General features: G+C 36.1%; 2 protein-coding genes and 1 pseudogene across 2 annotated transcripts; 2 read left to right on the top strand and 1 right to left on the bottom strand.

Moving 5' to 3' along the window:
* Positions 1 to 4,280: 4,280 nt before the first annotated feature.
* On the bottom strand, positions 4,281 to 7,388 carry LOC113774277 (protein NLP7-like). Its single transcript, XM_027318831.1, has 4 exons — positions 6,936 to 7,388; positions 6,117 to 6,180; positions 4,856 to 6,007; positions 4,281 to 4,702 (listed from the first exon to the last, which is right to left on the bottom strand). The coding sequence occupies exons 1-4, from the start codon at positions 7,386 to 7,388 to the stop codon at positions 4,281 to 4,283; spliced, it is 2,091 nt and encodes a 696-aa protein (XP_027174632.1).
* A 9,369-nt stretch (positions 7,389 to 16,757) lies between these two features.
* Positions 16,758 to 18,809, top strand: LOC113774278 (uncharacterized protein DDB_G0290685-like). The gene has a single exon (XM_027318832.1). The coding sequence runs from the start codon at positions 16,758 to 16,760 to the stop codon at positions 18,807 to 18,809; it is 2,052 nt and encodes a 683-aa protein (XP_027174633.1).
* Positions 18,810 to 22,451: 3,642 nt separating this feature from the next.
* On the top strand, positions 22,452 to 23,117 carry LOC113774280 (annotated as a pseudogene).

Genomic DNA, 23,117 nt, shown 5'->3' on the forward strand with positions numbered 1-23,117 from the left:
GATACATTGAAATAAAGTTTTTCGTAGCTTTGGGTATAAGTGATACATCAAATCATGCCTCCAGTAGTCCTCCAGTTTTTACATATATCATGTTGTTTTGTAATTTGATTTTTGAATTTTGCCGGAATGTTCTTGCTAACTATGAACATGCCCTTTTTCTTCCGTGGACGGAGGATAAAAATGAATTAAAAAAAAAAGAGAATTTACTCTTCACTCTCCATCCAATCCACCATTTTTGGTACTGCTCCTATATTTGATTTTGATAATATAGTGCTTACAAAACTCAAATTACTACTACTACTTGTATGTAGAGAATCACTGGATTAGATCCACCTTAATCAACAAAATCATTACTAATGATTACCAAAAAAACAGCATACTTCATCATGTCTAGATCTTCACTAGAACAGATCCGATACTAACCCAACATCTAGATTTGGGGCATCATATGGTTTCGGCTTCACCCAATCCAAGGGAGTCTCTTTGCTTAGTTTTTGGAATATCTAGGCCCTCAAATCCCTCCCAAACTCTACCCTCTCTCCATCATTGGCTCCTCTTAAGCACCCTTCTCTGTCCCAGAAGTCAAAGTATCGCATCTTGTTCCTGATCGATTCTTAGTTGCAAAATTTATAGAGATGACTGACATAACAGAGAGAGGAGCAAAAGAGGTGGGAGAAGAAGGGGTGAAAGAAGGAGGAGGTAGGTGGCAGGTGGTGGAGATTGATAGTGCAAGGAGGACATATCAAAAGTCCCTAAAATACCCCTGTTTAGTTGATAAATTAGGAGTTTGATCTATTTTTCGTGATGGCGCGACCGTAGAGATCCTTAATTGAAACCATAATATAAGTTTAGGGATTAAATTGGCCGAAAACAAAAGTCAGGGATTAAATTGACATTAACAAAAAATTTAGGGATAAATTTGGCCATTTTCCCTTTAAAAAAAAAAAGCTCTTCCAGGCTGTTATCTTGACCAAAAAAGAGAAAAGGCGAGATAAATAAAACTTTTTCATAATGCAAGTGGGCTCCTTTATTTCCATCAATCCCCTTCCGTCACCGAAGGATAATTAATTCAGAACCTAATTGGCACATTTTGCTTTTTGTATTTGGGATGGCGATGATTTGACCGGAAACAATTCTTAACATGCGGGTCAATTGAACTAAAAGTTGTAATTTTGATACTTATAATGTTCCTAATATTATTCAATATCAATATGATTAGGAAATCCACATAAATTGAAAGAAACAAATATGAATGTTTGACCATTTTTTTCGTCACTTTATCTATATTATCATACTCTATCATAACCTAAGTTAGAAGGCCTAATTGAGCTTATAGGAGATCGATGGAGACTGAACCACTATCGAATCAGACAGATGCGATTTTAAGAGAAATCAAATATTGTGACAACTGATGGGAGATAAGGGTTAAACCCTTAATCTCTTACTCCATCAAGCCGTAAGGACTTGGTGGTGGCCTTTGAGTTCGAGCATGATGGGCTCAATTATAATTGACCTAGGAAGTAGAGATGAACCATGCTAAAATTGCCCCTTATAACTAAAATCAGTTTAACAAAAACAATGTAAAAAAAAAGTGAAAAAGAAGAAACTTGTCAATTTTCCTTTAAAACTAAAAACCGTATTTTCGGGTGAATAAATGGCACGAGATGTACATTTATTTGTGGTTTCCTCGGGAAAAAGGGGCCATCATTTTGCTTCTTTTTTTGAAGAGAAAATAAACCAATACATGATAAAAATAGTTACAAAGGAACCCCTAATAACGGTCCTGAATTGTAAATAACAATATTAATATTTGCCTTCTAGAAAGGAGTTTACTTGTATATGTATATGTGAAGTTCATACTTTTAGTCGGCCAAAAGCAACCAAAAGCATGCATTGTTTAGGCTTGAACCAAGCGCCTCCTTAATTATCCTTGATGCATTAGAACGAAAGAAATTAATTGTACTTGTTTCTACAAAACAAAATTTGAAATTTAAGAAATTTGAGAACGAGGCAACTGCCATCCAAAAGTAATGATTAATTGACTAATGAGGCAGTTGAGGCGCCAATGAAGTTTTGGTTTAGTGGTTAAAGTTGAGGGCTTGTGCCTTAGAAATCTTGGATTCCAATTCTCCTTCTCTTTTTTCACTTCTTAAATCTCACACTTCTCCTGTTGCAAAAAAAAAACAGGGGGCAAGTGTAATAAAAATAATAATTTAGCTGCTACAGCTTGGGTTAATTTTTTTATATGTACCATTTGGATCAAAATTGTCTTGTTTTACCCAAAGTAACTGAAGTCCGAGATAGCGGGCGCAAGGCACTGAGATCATTAAGTGTGGGAGACGAAAACTGCTTGAAATTATCTATCCTGTTCTTATTTAATTACACTTAAAATTGTCTATTTCAAATTTTGTTTCGATTCCGTTTGTCTTGTCTATGTTTAATTATCATGTGTATTGATTAATAACTCTTAAGATTCTCTTGTAGATAAGTCCAACAATTAATAGCTCTTAGAATTCTATTGGAGGATAAGTCTAATAATACAATACACATGGTAGTTAAACAAAAAAGGGACAGATAGGATATAGAAAAAAATTTGGGACAGATGATCTGAAGCGGACAAAAACATCTTCATCACCTACCATATTTATCCGGTCAATGAAACTAAAACATGTAGCTACATCGAAGCAAAGTAGGACTAAGTATTGGCATGCTTTGCTGCAGAGCACACTAGCTACCTCATGGACACAGTACTGGCTGAAAATATCATAATGCTAGAGCGGCAATTTTTACTATTGTCATTGAGCAACTTGTGAATTTTCCTATAACCTCAACGGTCAATTAAATATTGTAATTAAATTCAGGGTAAATTATATATAAATCTTCTTTAGTTTCATCTATTATCACATGACCCCTTTAACGTTTTAAAATATCCACCTCACCCTTCTATAATTTTATGTAAAGTGATATTGGACGAAAAATACAATATGTAACGCCACTAATTGAAATACCAATAATGCATTTACTTAAATACTAAATCAATTGAGGACTTAGCTATCTTATATAAAAGTATAAGAGAATTATTTGGATAAATGCAAAAATCATAAAGGGGTAAAGTAGATATTTATATAAATCATAAAGGGATTATATAGAGATTAAGATTTTATCACACATACTTTTAGAGTACGTTTGGTATAAATACCGTAACTAATTGTGCATTCTGTCAACTTTTTATTTTATATAAAATCATAAGGGTAACGTGGCTATTTTGAATCCTTAGGAGGGTCATTTGGTATTATATAAAATCACTGGAGTGTTATACGTAATTTATCTTGAAATTCAAGAGTTTAGTTGGCAAAATAATGTCAAGTTGGAGTTTCATCTTTTGTACCAACTTATATCTCTCGCATTCCTTTCCCCTACTCTTATCTCACACTTCTCTCCTTCCCAAGCTGTACAACAAATATCACCAAATCGAGTATCACTATCGCCAAAACATCCCCCAGCGCCATTCGCTCCCTCAGCACCATTACTTTCATGTGCCTGATTGCTTATTGCATAGCTCCATGCTTCACTTCAATAATCATCTTTGGCCCACATGCCTGGTTTCCCTCCTACCTATCCCCCCATCCCAAAACCACCCTTAGACCCTCCTCTTTTTCTCATCAATCCCTAACCACTTTGAATTTTTAGGTTTTCAGCTCCAAACTGTCTGGCTTTTTAGATGCTAACGAGTCTTTCTTCCTTTATCCTTTTGTAGGTTCCATGAATAATTGGGTTCCAATATTAATGCTCTCTTTCTCTCCCCATACACCCCATCAGTCAAGCCTAGTTCTATATCTTCTTGGGTTTGTGGAAGTGATGAGTTGAAAATTTTTCAGCAGAGTAAAAGTCTCTTTTTTTTTTTTTTTTTTTTGTATAACATGAAATTGCAAGCTCAGTGGAACTGAGTTACTTTAGGTTATATTATGTTTATTAATACCATTTGCAGAAGGTGATAAAACAAGAGACACCATAGTTGTGCCGTCATGGAAAGCGAGAAGTGGGAATTGAAAATGAGAGAGAGGAATGAGGGATACAAACATGGGCTACAACAAATAAAATTCTGACTTAGTATCATTCTACCAACTAGACTTTTGGTCATCTAGTTGACAAGATTTAATTGTATATTGAGTAACTTATGGGACAACCTATAAGCTGCTTAATGACCACAGTAAAGCTTGTCGTACTAGAGCACCAATATTAACAAACAAATTAATTGTACAAAGGTTCACAGATGCTGATCAACTGACCAACATTTCGATTGTTGTCCTACCTAGTTTGCTTAGTGTTTTCATACAAAAACTCAGATCTGTATCACAGGTTACCAAAATCCAGTCATTAAGTTCATCCTGATACTTAATTTTAAAACTTCCAAGGGATAGTTTGAATCGTTGTGCAATGTTCTTCTCCAGATCAATTTTATGGGCAGAAGATGAAAGTTCAAATTTTATCTTGTCCTCTTGATATTTTGCCTTGATCACCCACATGCTGATATCATCTTCTAGCCTTGTTGCATCTGACTGGTGGTTTTCTTCAATATATTCAGTAGCGGGTTGAACAACTTTTTGTTTAGCAAAGACTTGGTTAACCTTTCTTTCTTTACGAGGGGGCCATCTGCCAATACCATACTCTCTACATATACGTTTCAATGTAGATCGACTGACTGCAAATTTTAGAATGGAAAACTACAGTGAAGGAACAAGCCTATACAATGTGTAAACTAGATATTTCCAAACAGATCCAGATTAAATCAACATGCATTAACCAACATTTGAATTCAATTCTAATCTAGAGAAGTGCTATAGTTAAAAGTTACCTCCAATATTTTTTGCAGCATCTTCAAGTTTCCGCATAGAATTTTGTTCAAGAACCTCACGAGTAATTCCAAGGTCGCTTTTTAAAGTACAACTAGGCTCTTGCATTTTTAAATTAGTAACTTCATTGCTACTCTGTTCTATAATAGCATCATCTCTTTCAGGATCCTCCACAATTGGTTCATCATGTGCTATGCTGACCATGTTTTGCACGAGCTCCTGTCCAGTTGTAGATCCGACAATTCCATTTTGCTGTTCATAAATACCATCCATAGAATTGTGCGCAACATCAACTCCTGCAAGATTTAATTCTTGATATGATATGTTGATAAAGTCCTGTGTGGGCTCTCGTCTAGGTGGAGATCCAACAATCCCATTCTGCTGTCCATGGACACCATTTATACAAGCATTTGCAGTATCAACTTGCTGAGATGAGAAATCAAGTTGCATCATTCCTTCTCCTCCTTGTGCTTTTGCAAGCCTAGGTGTAGATCCAACACTTCCATTCTGTTGTTCATGGATACCATTCATAGAACCATTTGCAGCATCAACTTGTTGAGACGAGAAATCAAGTTGCATCATTCCTTCTCCTCCTTGTACTTCTCCAAGCCTAGGAGTAGATTCGATACCAGTAGTACTGCAGATTTCAAAAGAATCAAATTCATCCTCTGGAGAGACCTTTATAACCTCAACGGCCAATTTCTTTCCCAATTCTTGTCCTGAAGCAATCTTAAAAGAACTTCCGAGGCGTTCTTTCAGTGACTCCATTAGGCTGTTCAACAATGTCCTAAGATCCCCAAAGGAGTGTTTTTCATACGTAGGTATAAAGAACTCTAGTACATAAATGCAATTGTTCGAGCAAGAGCTCTGCAAACAAACTGCAAAACAGGTAGAGCTCTTCCAGTATCGTGCATTGGGTACCAACGGGTACTCTGTTATGCTTAATTGTCTTATATCCCTACAAAAGCATGCACTTTTGGATGAAAATGCTTTTCCAACTACCCCTTGTCCCTTCTGAATAAAATCTACGCCACCATGAGAACTTAGTTTTTCTCCAGAAATAGTCCAAGTTTTAGTAACGCCATAACCCAGTCCACATATTTTCCTCACCTTGCTCGATGCTTCATCAATTATAGCAATTTCTCCACGTTGACCTGTAGAGGAATGGCTTAAAAATATTAGCATGGAATGAATAGCCTAAAGCATCAGCCAAAGATTATGCAGTATAAAAGGAGGGGAAAAAAAATACTTAGAGGTACTCACATGAATTTACTTCCGTGAGGAGGCTTACACAAGTAGTTGTCAGATTCACCACCAGTAGTAGATTCTGGCAAACACATTATACATGCGCCATAAATAAATTAAAGTGTTATTTACAAGTTTCAAAGTGTTTTCTTTGGCTTTTAAAGACCGTTTGACAACAACGAAATTGCACCCACCCAAAAAAAAAACCAATAAAATAAGTTCTTTATATGTTTTCTCAGCTAATTTTGGTATAGAAGTTCCGGAAAGCCAAAGCCTCCTTTAAAGGCCATAAATTTTTTAGAAACAACTTCTTTCGCTTAAAAAATAAGGTTACAAGAGAAGATTAATATTAGAGTGACAGTCACCATAGTTTTCGGAGTAATAAGCAGTTAAAAAATTGGATTAATTTATAAAAACACCTCTCCTACTACCACCTAACAACTAGAAACCACGATCTATCCCCAAATTCTTATTAAAGTGCCGAATTTTGTTTCGTCTTGAGTTTACTAAAAACTTAAATCATGAATTTTATGCTACCACAAAATCTTGCACTATATAACACACAAGGAGACAATGGTTGGTTATGATATAAATTACCCCCTCTATCCATTACCTAGTTCAAATAATAAATGAATTAGTTACGGCCTGGGTTTCGTCCTCTAAGTTCCTCTTTTTTGTATAAGGGATTGAGTCTGCACCCATCTCATATGGATTATCTAATTTATTGATAAAAATTATACTAATTATTATAACTCATAAATCATAAACACCGCCACCAGATCCCCAACGTCAACAGGAGGAAAGTAACTAAGCAACTTCAAAACAGAAAAGTCCAACCTGAAGATTCTCCAGAACCCGATATCGAGGTAATCCGACAAAATCAGATGGTGATACAATTTCCAGTACACCAATGGGGAGGTGCCGAGTAGGATGATGATAGATTGGCAACGTCCAGTATCTCATGACACGGCCGACTGCATAATCACGTTGAGGATACTCTCTGCTAGTGTACTCACCCACATTCCATGCATATTCAGGCAACCCACTGCGGAACACCCGACCAGGGGGACCAATTATAAGCTGGACTTCATCACCATCATCATCTTCATCGACGGGTATTAAGTACTCCAGGCAGTGCTTCCTATATTCACATAGTTTCAAAAGGCTGGTCACAGGGGAACCATTGAAGGGGTAGTATTGGAGAGCAAAAGGCAGGTCACAAGTTGTCAGATACGTTTTGTCCCCAGTCTTCACTAAACCCCAAAACTGAACTAGACACTGACACCACATTATTGTTTCCATAACAAATTGTAGACAGTATTTGATGTCGTCCTTAATCACGGCACCGTCAGCAGCTGCAATAGGAAAGTCAGTATAAAAAATATTAAAGGGTGCTTGCTAGTGTATATGAACTGTTTGCTAGTATAAAAAATATATATATATAGTTTTATCATTCTCATCAAACTAATTTTTTTTTCTAGAATTTTTTTTTCTCTTCTAAATTGGTGGAATTTATTCCACAGGAGGAATTTTATCAGAGTCAGACTATATATAGCTATGACAAATTTAATTGCGATAAATAGTCCAACAAAAATATCCACAAACATATACATACATACATATTAGATATATATGAGAGATTATATTGAAAGAACTCCACACTTACTGGCTGAGAGATGATGAGGCTTCCCGCAGCGTCCTTTGTCATTGCCGCATGTGCTCCAGAAAACCCACTGGTGATTGTCAAATGAATGGGAGTATGATAGTTCACAAGGCCCCAAACCTTCCGTAGAAAAAGGAGGGGACGGAGAAGTTTGAGCCATTTGTAGTTTTGTACAGGAGAAAACTGCTATATCTCCTGGATCGATCCTGTTTTAGTTATCCTAAAACATCGTGAGAATTCAAATAGTAATTTCTATTTCTTTTTTATTTAAAAGATGTAAAAATAATAAAGAAAAGGAGAAGAATAAAGAAAAAAAATGAAAAAAGATTAATATTAGACACTATCCTTATAATGAGGGCATTATTATCTTTTTGCTTTGCACATAAACTTGGTTTTAGAGAGCAATTTGTAGGTTTTAAGAAAAAGGACAGACCGACTAAAAGAATTTAAAAACAAAAAAAAGGCGAAATAACATGGAAGCACGCAAAAGATAGAACCAATATGCAGTGGTCTAAAATGTTCAATGGCCCAAACTGATTAGGAGCCTTCACACACTGTTCTGAATGGGGTTACTGTACATTTTTTTAAGTCAACGGATGACTACAGAAAAGGGAGTAACGCGAAGAGTTTTGTAAGCGAAACAACATGGAAGCAATCAAAAGCAAGAGCCGAAAGGGGAATAAAAAGGAACGAAAAAGAACCCTGAGTGGAGAAGAAGAAGAACTAAGCGTCAAAAGAAGATTAGCATCATTTGCTTTGCTTTACTTTATTGTTTTGAATTTTTTTTACATACAAGTTGGGTAATGGGTCCTTAAGAAAAGATACCCAACCCATCTAATAAATAATATGAATTTTCTTAATCCAACCAATCAAAACCCATTACCAACTAACTCAACGTAACCTTTAAAAATTAGTGGGTGGATTGGACGAGTGGTTGGATTTTAAGTTTATTTGCCAGATTTAATCACTTGCAAAGTTTATGTACATGACTGATGAGGAGTTTCCCGTCGCTTTCATTTACATTTACCATAAAGACTAGAAGTGGAAGAACCGTAAGAAAGGGCATCATACATATTTATTTTCATGGATATATTTTAAATGGATTTTTTGCCACCAAATGATAGAACTACGTAGCCAATCACCACTTCTTACCTGTTATCATCGGTTCTTAGATGTACAATACATATTTCATGTTATCTTGTGTTATTATTGGCTTCTATTATGTACACATATTTGCATTTATTGTTACCTTTTTCTAAAAGGAAATTCTTTTTAATTTTTATTTCACTTTTTTCTGAAAATCCCTCTCAATGAATGTCCATTGACACTTCTTAGATAAATCAAACATTTACTTTATTGGTTTTGTGTATTAGCAATAAGTTTTTGTCTAATTTTTTTGCTTGGCTTTATAAGAATTTGCATGAGATAAGTCATATTTATTTTATAGTCAAAAATAGAAAATTAGGTAAAATTTTCTTGGGTTTTTTTTTCTTTTCGTTTTTGTTTAAAGAAGAGGATTCGTGAACCTAAAATGGATTGGACCAATTTTTTTACCTTCTCTTAAGTAATGGCCATTTTCTCTTTGAATTTGCATAGTGGTTGCTAGTAAGTTTTTGTGTGTGTGTATATTTATATATATATGTGTCTTTGTGTGTGTATATATACATATACGTATATACATATATTTATATATATGTATATATGTGCATGCATGTATATAACATTGAAGACTGTTTCACAAGGTAAAAAGGGAAGAAATGATAAATTAATGCGACGTGAAAACACTACTGTTCTTAAAGTTTTAATTGCTCATAGTGCATTTAGTTGTTTGCTTATGACTTGTGGCAATTTACCCCTAGAATAGAACAAGTAGAAAAAAGTAGATAGCATAATCTAATTGTTCTCACTTAGAATTAATCAAGTACAAAAGATAGTTTAATTCAATGAGACTTAATTATTTTTGTAGGAAAAGTGTTTTTCTATGACCACATAATCAGACACAGCCTCATTTGTTTTGCGCACCATTAGCTTTCAAATAACCACCTTTGGAGCATGAAAAGTTTTCAAAACAAAGCTTTTAACAAACCAAGCGATTTGCGAACATATTCATTGATAGGTTATAATTTGTTACTAAATTTATAATTATTTTTCCTTTGATTTTTGCCAAATATCTTCTTATTTGATAAATTCTACTTATATTTGGTATTTTGTGCTTATTTCAGGAGCGGGAATGAAAAGTGCTTAAATGAAGATTTTCTAGTGAAAAACATCTGATGATTGCACATGGGCGCGTCTAAGTTCACTGCTCAAAACTGGAAAGTCGGGATTGATATTGGGCAATCTCCAAATCCGAATCAATTTCCTAATTTGATAGCTATCAAGACCTTCCGAATTTCGCGGGATCATTCTCAAGTGATTGGGAGAGTTTTTAGGAAATTAAATTGTGATAGGAATCCTTTTAGGAATTGGATTGGTGTTAGATTACCAATCAATTACGAGAAAATAGGAAAAGCAAGCCGGATCCCGCATGATGAAGAGTTCGGCCAGCAACACATTTGGTAGGAGTTTTGTTAAGAAGCTACAAAATAGGAATGGAGAGAGCGCCGTGACTTGTCTTTGTACTTTTCCTTTTTACCGATTTTTGGGAGAAACAATTGGGAAGCTTCAAACAGATTTTTACATGGCTTGTTCTCCATTAATGGAGAACTAACTTCGTAATTCTAGTCAAGGGGACAACTGAAGATTTGGTTCTGCAATTACTGTGAGATCGAATTTATTTTAATTGCTTCCTCATTTATTGGTATTCATATGTTTCCTGTTTTTAATTGTTATAGCTCTTGTATATGATTGATTAGTGCACAATAATTAATTATTCACATAGGCTATTGTGCTATTTAGGGTAATTGAATCCGTAATTGTTCGATTATCTCTATCCCAGTTGCAACTGGCGTAATTGGGTTTATGTCAGGGAAACATACGATCTAACTTAAACAAACCCTCGTAGCGTGTTTGTTAGTTAGGATTGGACCTTTTTAATTATTAATACAATCTATAAATTAAACCCTACGGTCGTACCTAGGGTTGTTTCCGGGTTAGAGAAATAGTTAACGGTCGTACTTTAACTATCGAGAAATTAAAGAAAGGTTGGTTGTTTATCGCGTGCATGACAACAATAACCAATCTATTAATAAATGTGGAATTACCTATGAATCGATGATCAGTGCATGAACCATTTCTGAAGTATACCCTTGGCTAGAGTTTCCCAATTATTTCTCTTAATTAATTATTTTCTGCATTTAATTCATTTAGTTAGCATTCAATTCTAAAAACCCCCCATTTATCTTGACTCGAAGGAAATAAATTTTTCTCCAGTCCCTGAGGAGACGACCCTGCTTGCCACTATCTGCTAATTAGTGAATTCAGTCAGATAATTATTTCTGGTATATTGGATTAAGCAAACTCTTCGGGAACAGGGTGAATCAAATAACCCATTGCACACCTAGGGTCCCTGCTCCAGTACTAGAATTGATTATTGACTGCTTTTGGTGGTAGTTAGGTTTTATTTATTATTATTGTACAGGTTCGGCACCTGTCATTCATGTTTGTCTCATTCGAATTTGAAAAAAGCACGATCATTTAATAAATGAATTGAATTCGAACATAATATTACGCTCCTTTAATACTCAAGTCAAACATGAGCCTGTTTGTGAACTATTCGAATAGTTCGTGAACATATACATAAATAAAAATGCATTTAATATTATTATATTTATATTATATTTTATTAAAAAGTAATTATACATAAATTAGCATTATTTATTTTTTAAAAATACTAAATGCAATTAAACTTATTCTAAATAATTTATTATTTATTAAAAATATAATTAAATTGTCTTCAAAATCAAATCCAGCTCAAATTTGGATCGTCTAGTTTAACGAGCAGAGCTCGAACTCGAACTTAAATATTTGTACAAATAAACGAATTGAATTCGAACAATATTTGATATTCATTAATATTCAAACTGAACTTGAACCTTGTTCATAGAATATGCGAATTGAGCCTGAACACCAAGTATTCGGCTCAATTTGACTTGTTAAAAGTTGAATGTCAAAACATTTCTTCAAAAATTTTGACTCTTTCAAGGATCCAGCCCCAAATCCATTAGTGCACAGAACTAGATCTGATACACTAAGAAAGCCGGAGACCTAAGTGATCAAGGTCAAATCCAAATCTCAATGTAAAACTAGAAAAACTTGGACCTCTCTGGACATGATCTAACAATGGATCAGGCTCGGGTCAAGCCAGGATCCGGCAGCAGATCATAGTTCGTCACTTTGTTTTGATTGTCAAAAATCCATTTGTATGTTTCAAATCTTATATTGCATCTTTCAAAACCAATTTTTATATATTTTCATATCTTATTTATACATTTTGAGTCGTATTTGTACATTTAAAATTTTATTTACAAACTGATCCAACTGCAGGTTTAGGTGCATACTATGTAGTGTAGTAATATTTAATATTATATCAAAAAAGTACAATATTCATATCATATTTGATCCCTTTTGTTTTTGGTCCCTCATATATATATATATACACGTGTATGTATGTATGTATCTAATTTTTTTTTAATTCTTGAAAATATATCGGTCTCTCCTGATTGGATTCTTCTCAACAGTTAATGCTTTGTTAACTTTAAGTACTTCGTCAAATCACAAATTCCAAACGTCACATACTACAAATGTCACTAACGCAAAGGAAAAAGTCCGGGTTGGTTGGAAAGGTATTTAAAAAAAAAAAAAAAGATTTTTCTCATCATTCAAAATTTGCAAAAAGATCGCGAGGCAATCCTCGTTGCTCAGTGGCTTGCTTCGTTCTTGCCTGATCCTTTTTAGGTTCTATGACTTTGAATTCTGTTGGTACCGGATGTGCATGTGCTGGAGGCTGTCTTTTATGACAGCTCGTGCCGTTGCTTGTAATGTTTCTGTGATGTAGAGTGAATACCCACAGAACTTTATCTGCATCCGGATATGCCCTGCTATTATTTGAGCAACTTTGCCTACATCTGCGGTTTGTCAACCCCCAACTTGTTTGACATTTCCCCTCAAATAGAAAAGTACAAGATAGTCAGCTGAATTAGCTGATTTGAACTTCCAGTAACCATCTTTCAAGGACAAATTTTGCAATGTTTATAGTCAGTGGCGGAGTCAAGAATTTAATGCAGGGTGGCTATTGACATTCATTATCAAGTCTAGACATCATTTGCTTTGGTTTTTCTCAATTTTACAATAGAACAAAAGAAATTCATCACATTTAATTCTATAACAACGAAAAAAATTGAAATTTAAGTAATTTGAGAACATGCATCAACTACTGTCCAAACATAATGGTTTACTTGAAGGCTGACTTGGCACGTCGAGTCAAGCATGAGGGAGCTTTTTAAGCTTTATGCTTTTTATATGAACACACTCATTTCTTGGTGGTTCCAAGCCACAAAAAGGGAGCTTTTTAACCCATGCAAATCTCCCCTTGTTAAGCCAATCTGGAACCATTATCCTGATTTTTTAAACTATTTTGTAATATAAATACAGTAGCTTGTTCTCCCCTAGAGTTTGATCCTCCTTGTCCTGGAGGTAATCTGCAAGCATTGTCATTGAGTCTTCATTTTTTTTTTTGTATATATAAATACAGCGACTCTTTTTATATCATATAAATACAGTGATTTGCCCTCCCTTGGAATCTCACCCTTGAGTTAATCTGGAAACATTACCCTTCAGTTTTAATATTTTTTATTTAAATACAATTTGATTTGTTCTTGGTCCCAAGGTATATAAAAGGAGCTTCTCGCTGCATGCAATTCTCTGCTGGATTACGAGGTGTAATACTGCTTCATCTCAAAAAAGGAAATTCATCTCAAAGCGACTTCTTGATTAGTCAAAGCAACTTCTTGATTAAATTTATAAAGAAAACACACGTGCAAGCCACGTGCAGGAGGAGGACGACCATCCTCTGCCAAGAGCTCCTTGGTGCTTTATACTAAATATCTAAGAATTTATCAATTTTCTCCCAAATGCTACTTTCATCTTCAAGCCTTGTTGTTGATAATTTTAGAATTTCCTCCCAAATGCTACTATCATCTTCTAGCCTTGTTGCATCTGGCCGGTGGTGTTCTTCAATACTTTCAGTAGAATGTTGGACAACTCTTTGCTCGACAAAGATTGGATTGACCTTTCTTGCTTTACGAGGTGGCTATCTACGAATACCATACTCCCTACATATACGCTTCAATGTAGATCGACTAACTGCAAATACAAAAAAAGAGAACGCCTTTAATATTTCAAAACAGATACAGAGAAGAAGCAAATCAACACATGTTAACCAAATTGGAATTCAAATCTAATCTAGAGAAGAGCTTCAGTTAAGAATTACCTCCAAGAACTTTTGCAGCATCCTCAAGATTCCTCGAAGAATTTTGTTCAAGAACCTCAAGAGTAATTCCAAGTTCGCTTTTTAAAGTATAACTTGACTTTTGCATGTTTATATTAATCACTTTGTTGCCATTCTGTTCTATACCAGCACCACCTCTTTCAGGATTTGCCACATCGATTTCCGTAATTGGTTCACCATGCGCTATGCTTTCTATGTTCTGCGGGAGCTCCTGTCTAGGTGGGCTTTCAACAATTCCATTTTGCTGTTCATAAATACCATTCATAGAATTGTTCGCAGCATCAACTCCTGCCGTTAATTCTTGATATGATACGTTGTCAAAGCCCTGCGTGTGCTGTGGTCTAGGTGGAGATCCAACAATCTCACTCTGCTGTCCATGGACACCATTCATTCCTTCTCCTCCTTGTACTTCCCCAAGTCTAGGTGTAGATTCGATACCAGTAGTACTGCAGATTTGAATCAAATTCATCCTCTGTAGAGATCTTTATAACTTCAACGGACAATTTCTGCCCCAATTCTTGTCCTGAAGCAATCTTGAAAGAACTTCCGAGGTGTTCTTTCAATGTCTCCATTAGGCTGTTCAACAATGTCCTAGGATTCCCATAGTGTTTTTCATTCGTAGGTAAAAAGAACTCCAATATGTAAATGCAATTGTTCGAGCAACAGCTCTGCAAACAAACTGCGAAACAGGCAGAGTACCCAAGGACTCGTGCAATGCGTACCAATGGGTACTCTGTTATGCTTAATTGTCTTATATCCCCACAAAAACATGCACTTTTGGATGAGAATGCTCTCCCAACCGAATAAAATCTACGCCACGATGATAAAGTATTTCCCCAATTTTGTAAAGGACATGGAGATATACAAAATTAATGCCAAGCATCTCCTACTCAAGTAAGATTTATCACGAAATTCTTATTAAGTGCCATATTTTGATTGGTCTTGAGTTCACTGAAATCTTGAATCATTAATAGTAACAGATGCCAATTAGTTAATTTGGATGGTTTCTTTTGAGGTTCAAATACATATATACTTTTATTTTTCCATCTAATATATCTAATTATTATCGAATTTTGTAAACTAAAAAGTTTGTGCTTAGTAAAAATATTTTTTATAATTTCTATTTTTTAATAAAATTGATGCATAAGAAGAAATTAATATCCAAAATTGAGAAAAAGGACCGATAGGAAGAATAAGCAAAATAACATGGAAGCAAGCAAAAGCTAGAACCTAAACGGTACAAGTACAAAAGCTTTCACATGGTTCTAATGGTTGAAGCTGTCCCCACGCATTTTTTTAAAATAAAAAGATAGATACTTCAGAGTTTTGGTTAAAATGATTTTTTGGGTTTTTTTAAAATAAAAATAAAAATAAAAAAAGACACACAATAAAACTTAACAAAACCACAAATTTAGGCCTGCTAAAGCCTAGAAAAAGGGTTTTTGAAAAATTTTGAATTGCCACTTGATATTGGATTTAAATATACCGAGTCACTGAAAAGTAACTTTTGATCTTTAAAACACAAATAAAAAAATAGTGAAAGATCTCTTCAAACAGTAGATGGGCATACGACAATTCTAAAGATCTCTTACAATTTCACCGAAAGAAAGACCCAAAAATCGTAATCAAAATACGATTTCAGTCCAACAAAAGCCAAAGAGTATACTCAGCCATGAAAATTGCAAATAACTCCAGATTAAAAAATTCAAGAAGAAACTAGCAAAAGATGGTTTCAGAAAATATCAAATTGAAGTTAAAGTTGGAAAGGAAAGACTAGCTCACAGGGCGTTTTAAACGAAGACTTGATAACCGTGGTGGTATGGGCAAACTCCGACGACCCAGCGGTGGCAGCGGCTCCTCCTCTGTGTCATGGAGTGAAGAAGGCGTGTCCAAGATTACAAAGAAGGCGCGGTCAATCAGCCTGAAGAAGACAAAGGCGTGGTTTTGAAACCACGCCTTTCCTCTGGTTTAACAGAATTATACTTCTGTTATGCGCAAGTGGAGCTGATAATTCTAGAACTCCACGTGTCATAACCTTATTAGTCTGTTTAGAAGTTAGTTAGTCCAGAATTGTCCATAAAAGCATGAAGGAATCCGGATGATAGGCAGATTTTGTCATAATTCTCCAAGTGATTGTAAAGGTGATTTGGCTTTGCCAAATTCCCTCCATTTTCTCTTTTTCCTTCATTCTTTCCCCTTCATTCTGCATCCATTGTTTCTGTTTCTGAAATTGATCTTTTCCCGCTATTAATGAGAAGTTGGAGTTCATTATTTGTTCTCCATTTCCAATTCAAATAACTTGCTAAGAGATTAGCTCACTTCTGCTGCAAGAAATCTGTCACCATTGCTGTAATTAGGTTCAATACCATAACAGTGGTATCAGAGCAGCTACGATCCGTCTGGGTTTGGCTGCTTGATTAAAAATCTTTCCTCCTAATTTTTTTTCCTTCACTTCTGATTCACTTTCTTCCCTATCCATCTTCATCTCTTTTCCGACCAACCAAAAAATATATATATATATATGGAGACCCTTGAAGAAATCTCTAAAATGCTGAATTACTTCCTGGTGGAGCATAAGAAGCCTAAACAAACAACTAACGTAGCAGAGTACTATGAGGAATTTGAAGAGTGGAGAAACGAGATGTTGGCTTTGAAACCAGAACTCAGTGAAGAATACTTTATTGATGGTTTTAACTTTGGGCTTCATTGGAATATCCGGATGAAGCTAAAGGGATTTAGGAATCCACCCAAGATCATGTATGAAGCATATGTCCGAGCAAAAATCGAGGAAGCCGTGATGGAGAAGCATGATTCTGCTCTTGATTTACCAAAAGGAGAGCAGCTTATGAGAGAAAATGAGGTTATGGAGGCTGAACACAATGATATAATCACTAACTTGAAGGATGAAAGTGTAGTCAGCCACATGTTTGATGAATTGTGCCAAAGGACTCCAATGGATTTTTTAGAGGAGAACCAACATAAAACATCAGCAAGGGACTATCAAGAAGAAAAAGCTATAAACCAAGTGTTTGATAGATTGGCTCACAACGATTGTGTTATCTCTCAAGGGCTTAGCTATGAATTGCTTATAGGGGAGCTAGCTTGGCAACAAGGCTCTATAGACAAGGAAATATTTAACTCTGCTTCACCGCTCCATTGTCCCAGAAATTTGTCTTCGGTCAGCTGCAAGGATGGTGCTGTCAATATTGTTCCTTCGCAACCAAATAGACCACTTGATGACTTGATATTTGATCCTGGGGGCAGTACTAAAATAGCAATGAACAAAGATGCAGAGGGTGAAGGGGGAAATGAGATGCAAAATCAAGAGAAAGAGAATGATGGAAATAAAAATAATGGTGAAGAGGAGGAAACTAGAGAAGACGACCGGGGAAAGCATGATGAAGAGCAAAGTGGTGAGGAGACTGGAGAAAATAAAGAAAATGGTGGCGCGGAAAAAGAGAATGAAACGAAGGAGGAGAACAATGAGAATGCTAATGAAGACACACAAGAAAATGGAGCTGAGCAGAAAGGTAATGAGGAAAAGGATGCAAAAGAAGAGAATGGGGAAAATGAAGAGACCAGGGAAAATAAGAATGACCTGGATGGAGGTGAAGAGCAGGAGGTGAAGGAGCAGGTTAACGATGAGAGCAAGGCAACAGAAAAGGAAGAGAAGAAACAATTAGGCAATGAAGATCAAGGTAGAGAGAAACAGGAAGACCATGAAGTGAAGGAACCAAAAGAAGGTAAATCTGAGGAATCACCAGATGAGAAGGTTCATCAAGCAAATGAGCCGACAAACGAAGCTGCTGCACGGGAAAACACCAATGGTGGGAATGCCCAGAGTGAAGAGGTTCAGGATGCTCAAGGTATGAAAGACACTGAGAAAGTAAATAAGGAAAACGTAAATGGGGAAGAACAGTCGACTGAGAAGGTCCAGGACAAGTCTGAAGGCAACAGTGAATATGTGACAGAGGCAAATAAGGTACACGATAATGAATCAGGTTCAAATGCAAAAGAAGGTGAGTCAAATGAACAGAATAGTCCATCAACTGTTGCGACTGATGAAGGCAATGACAGTGAAAACACACAGCAGGGATCAGGTCACGATTCCAATCCTGCAGAAGGAACACATGAAGCTAATCAAGAACAAGGCAACGGCAATGAGACCACACAGCAGGAATCAGGGGAATCTTCCAATCCCACAGAAGGAACAAAGGAAGCTAATCAACAGCAGAGCATTAGCGACAATTCTAAGGCTGATGCTGATCAAAACCAGAGAAATGCTGTTGGTGATGTCCTTCCTGGGGGAGATGGTGCGCAGTCTACTCAAGAGGAGCAAACCGAGAACAAGGATGCTGCAACAAACAATGACAAATCCGATACAAGTTCAAATATGAAGGAGGGCTCAGCATATGGAGAAGGTTCAAATGATGTGGGCAATAGACAAAATGCTGGTAGCGATACTGTTGGGGGTACAGAGAAAAGTTCAGAAAATTCATCAGCCAATCAGGTTAATGAAAAGGTTGAGATCCAGAAGTCTGATGCTCATTCTGAAACAGGACCGGAAGAAAAGATTAACCCTTCAAATGACAATGGCTGATTCATTGGTGGGGAACAGATCCAGCAGAGGCAACATGGGAATTTGCAGAAGAAATTAGGGAACAGTTCCCTCAATTCCAATCTTGAGGACAAGATTTTCTTTTAGGGGAAGGCTCTGTCATGGAGTGAAGAAGGCGTGTCCAAGATTACAAAGAAGGCGCGGTCAATCAGCCTGAAGAAGACAAAGGCGTGGTTTCGAAACCACGCCTTTCCTCTGGTTTAACAGAATTATGCTTCTGTTATGCGCAAGTGGAGCTGATAATTCTAGAACTCCACGTGTCATAACCTTATTAGTCTGTTTAGAAGTTAGTTAGTCCAGAATTGTCCATAAAAGCATGAAGGAATCCGGATGATAGGCAGATTTTGTCATAATTCTCCAAGTGATTGTAAAGGTGATTTGGCTTTGCCAAATTCCCTCCATTTTCTCTTTTTCCTTCATTCTTTCCCCTTCATTCTGTATCCATTGTTTCTGTTTCTGAAATTGATCTTTTCCCGCTATTAATGAGAAGTTGGAGTTCATTATTTGTTCTCCATTTCCAATTCAAATAACTTGCTAAGAGATTAGCTCACTTCTGCTGCAAGAAATCTGTCACCATTGCTGTAATTAGGTTCAATACCATAACACTCTGTTTCCCGTCGGTTTTATTTTTATTTGTTTTTGGCTGATGGATTGAAAAAGGGAACTCTTTTGTGAAAGATGGAACTGATGATTATGGATTGATGAAAGAAAAAGGAAATCTAGCTCAAGGCGGATGAATTGGGATTAATGGTGATGAATGCAGGTAGTAGTGGTACAAGTCCTCCGTTTTTAACATGTGTCCAGGTTTTCAAATTGGGATCCTTTTTAAGATCTTGTTTTTGTGATGAATATAGTAAATCTTAGAGGTGGCAATTTGGATTGAAATCCATTTATCCATCCATATAAATCATAATTAAATGGATTTGGATTATCCATTTATAATATTGGTTTTAAATGGTTTATCAAAGTAAAACCATTAAATTAAATGGATTTATATGGATTATCCACAAAAACCACATATATCCATTTACTTGAAAACCAAATAAAAGAAACGGACAGCAAATGACTAAAAAATGAGCTATTCTAAAATAGAACGTTGGGGTGTGAAAATGCCGTCCCCGTGCTCCCTCGTTTTCACCGGTTTCGTTCCCTCCTTCACGGCCATCGCCTCCCATTCCCCTCTGTTCTAATCACTACTTAACTAAATCCATCCTCTCTGTCTGAATCCTCCTAAAATTTTACCCAACCCAGGATCCCAGATCGAGTGAGGATGAATTTTGCGGGCAAGTGATCGGAGGTAAATCTTCATCCTTTTCTTGCTGATATCTTCGTCTTTGTTTTCCGTTTGCGCTTAAATTGTTTGATAATTAGGAGGGAACGGGTCTGTCTCTGTTTCTGGTTCTAGGTTGTTGAGTTTCCAATCAATATTTGTTAAATCAAAGCTTTTGGGCTGGCTAATTAACTTGAATTATTGGGGTTATCGCATTTCATTTGCATGTGGCTAGCTGCTGTGATGACTAGGAGTTGTAAGTCTTTTGGTTGTAATGCTGAAACAAGTGAGATTCGGTTGGCTTTGAAGCAAACCCATTACTTTTTCCCAACGATTCCTTGTGGAGGATTAGAGTGCAAGCCTGGCACCACAGAATTTGTGGTTCAGAAATCCCAACTAAGTTGGGAAGGGACTTGTCAATTGGCACTACAAGATAAAATGGATACTTCAACGAGAGCTTCCCTGGAGTCACTGATACCTGGAATGAGATTCTGTACAATATTTTTCTCTAGAATGATTCATGTTATAGCAGACAACTAATTCCCAGGTCCTTATTCCTAGTTGAATTCATTACTGTGATGAGGACATTAGGAAATTTAGTTAGAGTTGTTATGTCTAACATTAATTAGAAGACATGACATATGATTGCATGCATCGAAATCTGGCAAACTGATCAAAATTTAGTTTTTAGAGTAAGTAATGCATGATAAATTGCAAGCTTGGGATTTCTGGACTTCTAAATGCTTAATGTTATCTTAATCCTTTCCTCTAACTAGTATTTTTTTGCTATCATTTTGCACTTAATGAGATCTGAATTTTTTTTCTATTCTTTGGTGCAATGAATATTAGGTACTTGTTCAAATGGAAGGAGAAGAAGAGCACAATGTTGAGCGAGTTTCATCAACAGATTCTATACCTGAAAGTGGAGAGGCTACTGGAGAAAGTTCAGCCAAGCGAATTAGGAGGCAAACATCAATTGCTTGGGATGGTTTTGATACTGTAGCAGTGACTGCTGATGGAAGGAAAAAAATTAAGTGTAAATGGTGTGCACAAACATATTTATTAAAAGGTAATTCTGGAACATCTAATATGCTCAAGCATTTTGAATCTTGCAAGTGGAGAGAGTTAAAGAATACAAGCTTTGGGGCTCCTTTGGATCAACATATGTATCGTGAAAAAATTGCAGTTGCCATTATAAAACACAATTATCCTTTTGAATTTGTGGAACATGAGGGCATTCAAGATCTGCATAACTTCTTATGTGAAGAGGCAAAACCTGTATCAAGAAACACAATCAAAGCAGATGTTGTGAGAATGTACTCGAGAGAAAAAGAAACTCTTAAACATGCCTTAGAGAATGTGAAGAGTAGAATATGTTTGACATTCGATCTATGGAGTTCATCCACTACAGATGGTTACTTGGCACTTACGGCTCTTATATTGATGAAAATTGGGTGCTCCAAAAACGAATATTGAATTTCCGTCATATTCCTCCACCACATAATGGTGTCTCTTTGGCAACAGGGGTAATGGATTTACTCAGAGAATGGGGAATTGAAAAAAAAATTTTCTCATTGACTATGGATAATGCAGCCTACAATGATGTTTTGGTGAATGTTTTGAAGCGTCATTTGAAGATTGCTGGTCCGTTGGTGTGTGATGGAGAATTCTTTCATGTACGTTGTGGAGCACACATTCTAAACTTGATAGTAAAAGCAGGTTTAGAAATAGTTGAGCAACCTCTTTCAAAAATACGGGAATCTGTCAAGTATGTTCGGTCAAGTGAAGCAAGAAAAGTCAAATTTGCTGAATGCATTGCTAGAGTCTCTATCAATTGCAAAAAGAAAGTTCGACAAGATATTTCAATAAGATGGAATTCAACATATCTTATGTGTGAATCTGCTTTGGAGCATCGAGGAACATTTCAAGAATTGCAGTTAGTTGATCCAAATTATAAATGGTTTCCAACAGATGAAGAGTGGAAAAAGGTTCATCGCATATCTCTGTTTTTAAAACCGTTTTATGATATCACTACATTGTTTTCTGGATCTCATTATCCTACTGCTAATTTATATTTTCATGGGGTTTGGAAAATTCAGCAGTTGATTTGTGAAGAAATGCATAGTCAAGATGATGATTTTGTGCAAATGGCTATGAAAATGCATGATAAATTTAACAAATATTGGGAGTGTTACAGTTTTGTTTTGAGTTTTGCTGTGATATTGGATCCACGTTTTAAGTTGCAATGCCGAAGTTAAAGGAGTATTTAGCTGAAATCAAGTACTTGAGCTGTAATGCATTTCTGAATTATGACAAGTAGTTGGAATTGCATACATAAATTGTAAAGCATTTAACTTCTGCATTCATATGCTTCCTTTGCCCGCTGCAGGTACCATGCCATTACCAGTGCTTACTACAGAGGAGCTGTTGGTGCTTTACTCGTGTATGATGTCACTAGACGTTCTACCTTTGAGAATGTTGAGAGGTGGTTGAGGGAATTGAGAGATCATACTGACCCTAATGTTGTAGTTATGCTCATTGGAAACAAATATGATCTTCGACATCTTGTAGCAGTTTCAACTGAGGATGGTAAAGCTTTAGCAGAGAGGAAGAGCCTCTTTTTTCATGGAGACATCTGCACTGGAAGCAACCAATGTGGAAAATGCATTTGCTGAAGTCCTGACACAAATATACCGCATTGTGAGTAGGAAGGCAGTCGAGGCCATTGATGAAGGTGCTCCTTCATCTGTTCCTCCTAAAGGAGAGACAATCAATATCAAAGATGAGGGATCTTCTTGGAAGAGATTGGATGCTGTTCAAGCTAGAGCTTGCATGGAAATCTTCAAGGACAATGGCTCTTGCTGCATAAGTCTTGTACATTACATCGTTCAACCAGCAATATTGTTCATTTGATTGTCCTCTTTGTCTTGGATCATATAAGATGACAGTTACATGGAAATACTTTAGTATTTTCATGAAATTCTTACTTGGTAGGATCAGGAATGGGTATAGTTACTTGG

Source organism: Coffea eugenioides, chromosome 6, assembly GCF_003713205.1.
Source record: "Coffea eugenioides isolate CCC68of chromosome 6, Ceug_1.0, whole genome shotgun sequence".
Taxonomy (NCBI): domain Eukaryota; kingdom Viridiplantae; phylum Streptophyta; class Magnoliopsida; order Gentianales; family Rubiaceae; genus Coffea; species Coffea eugenioides.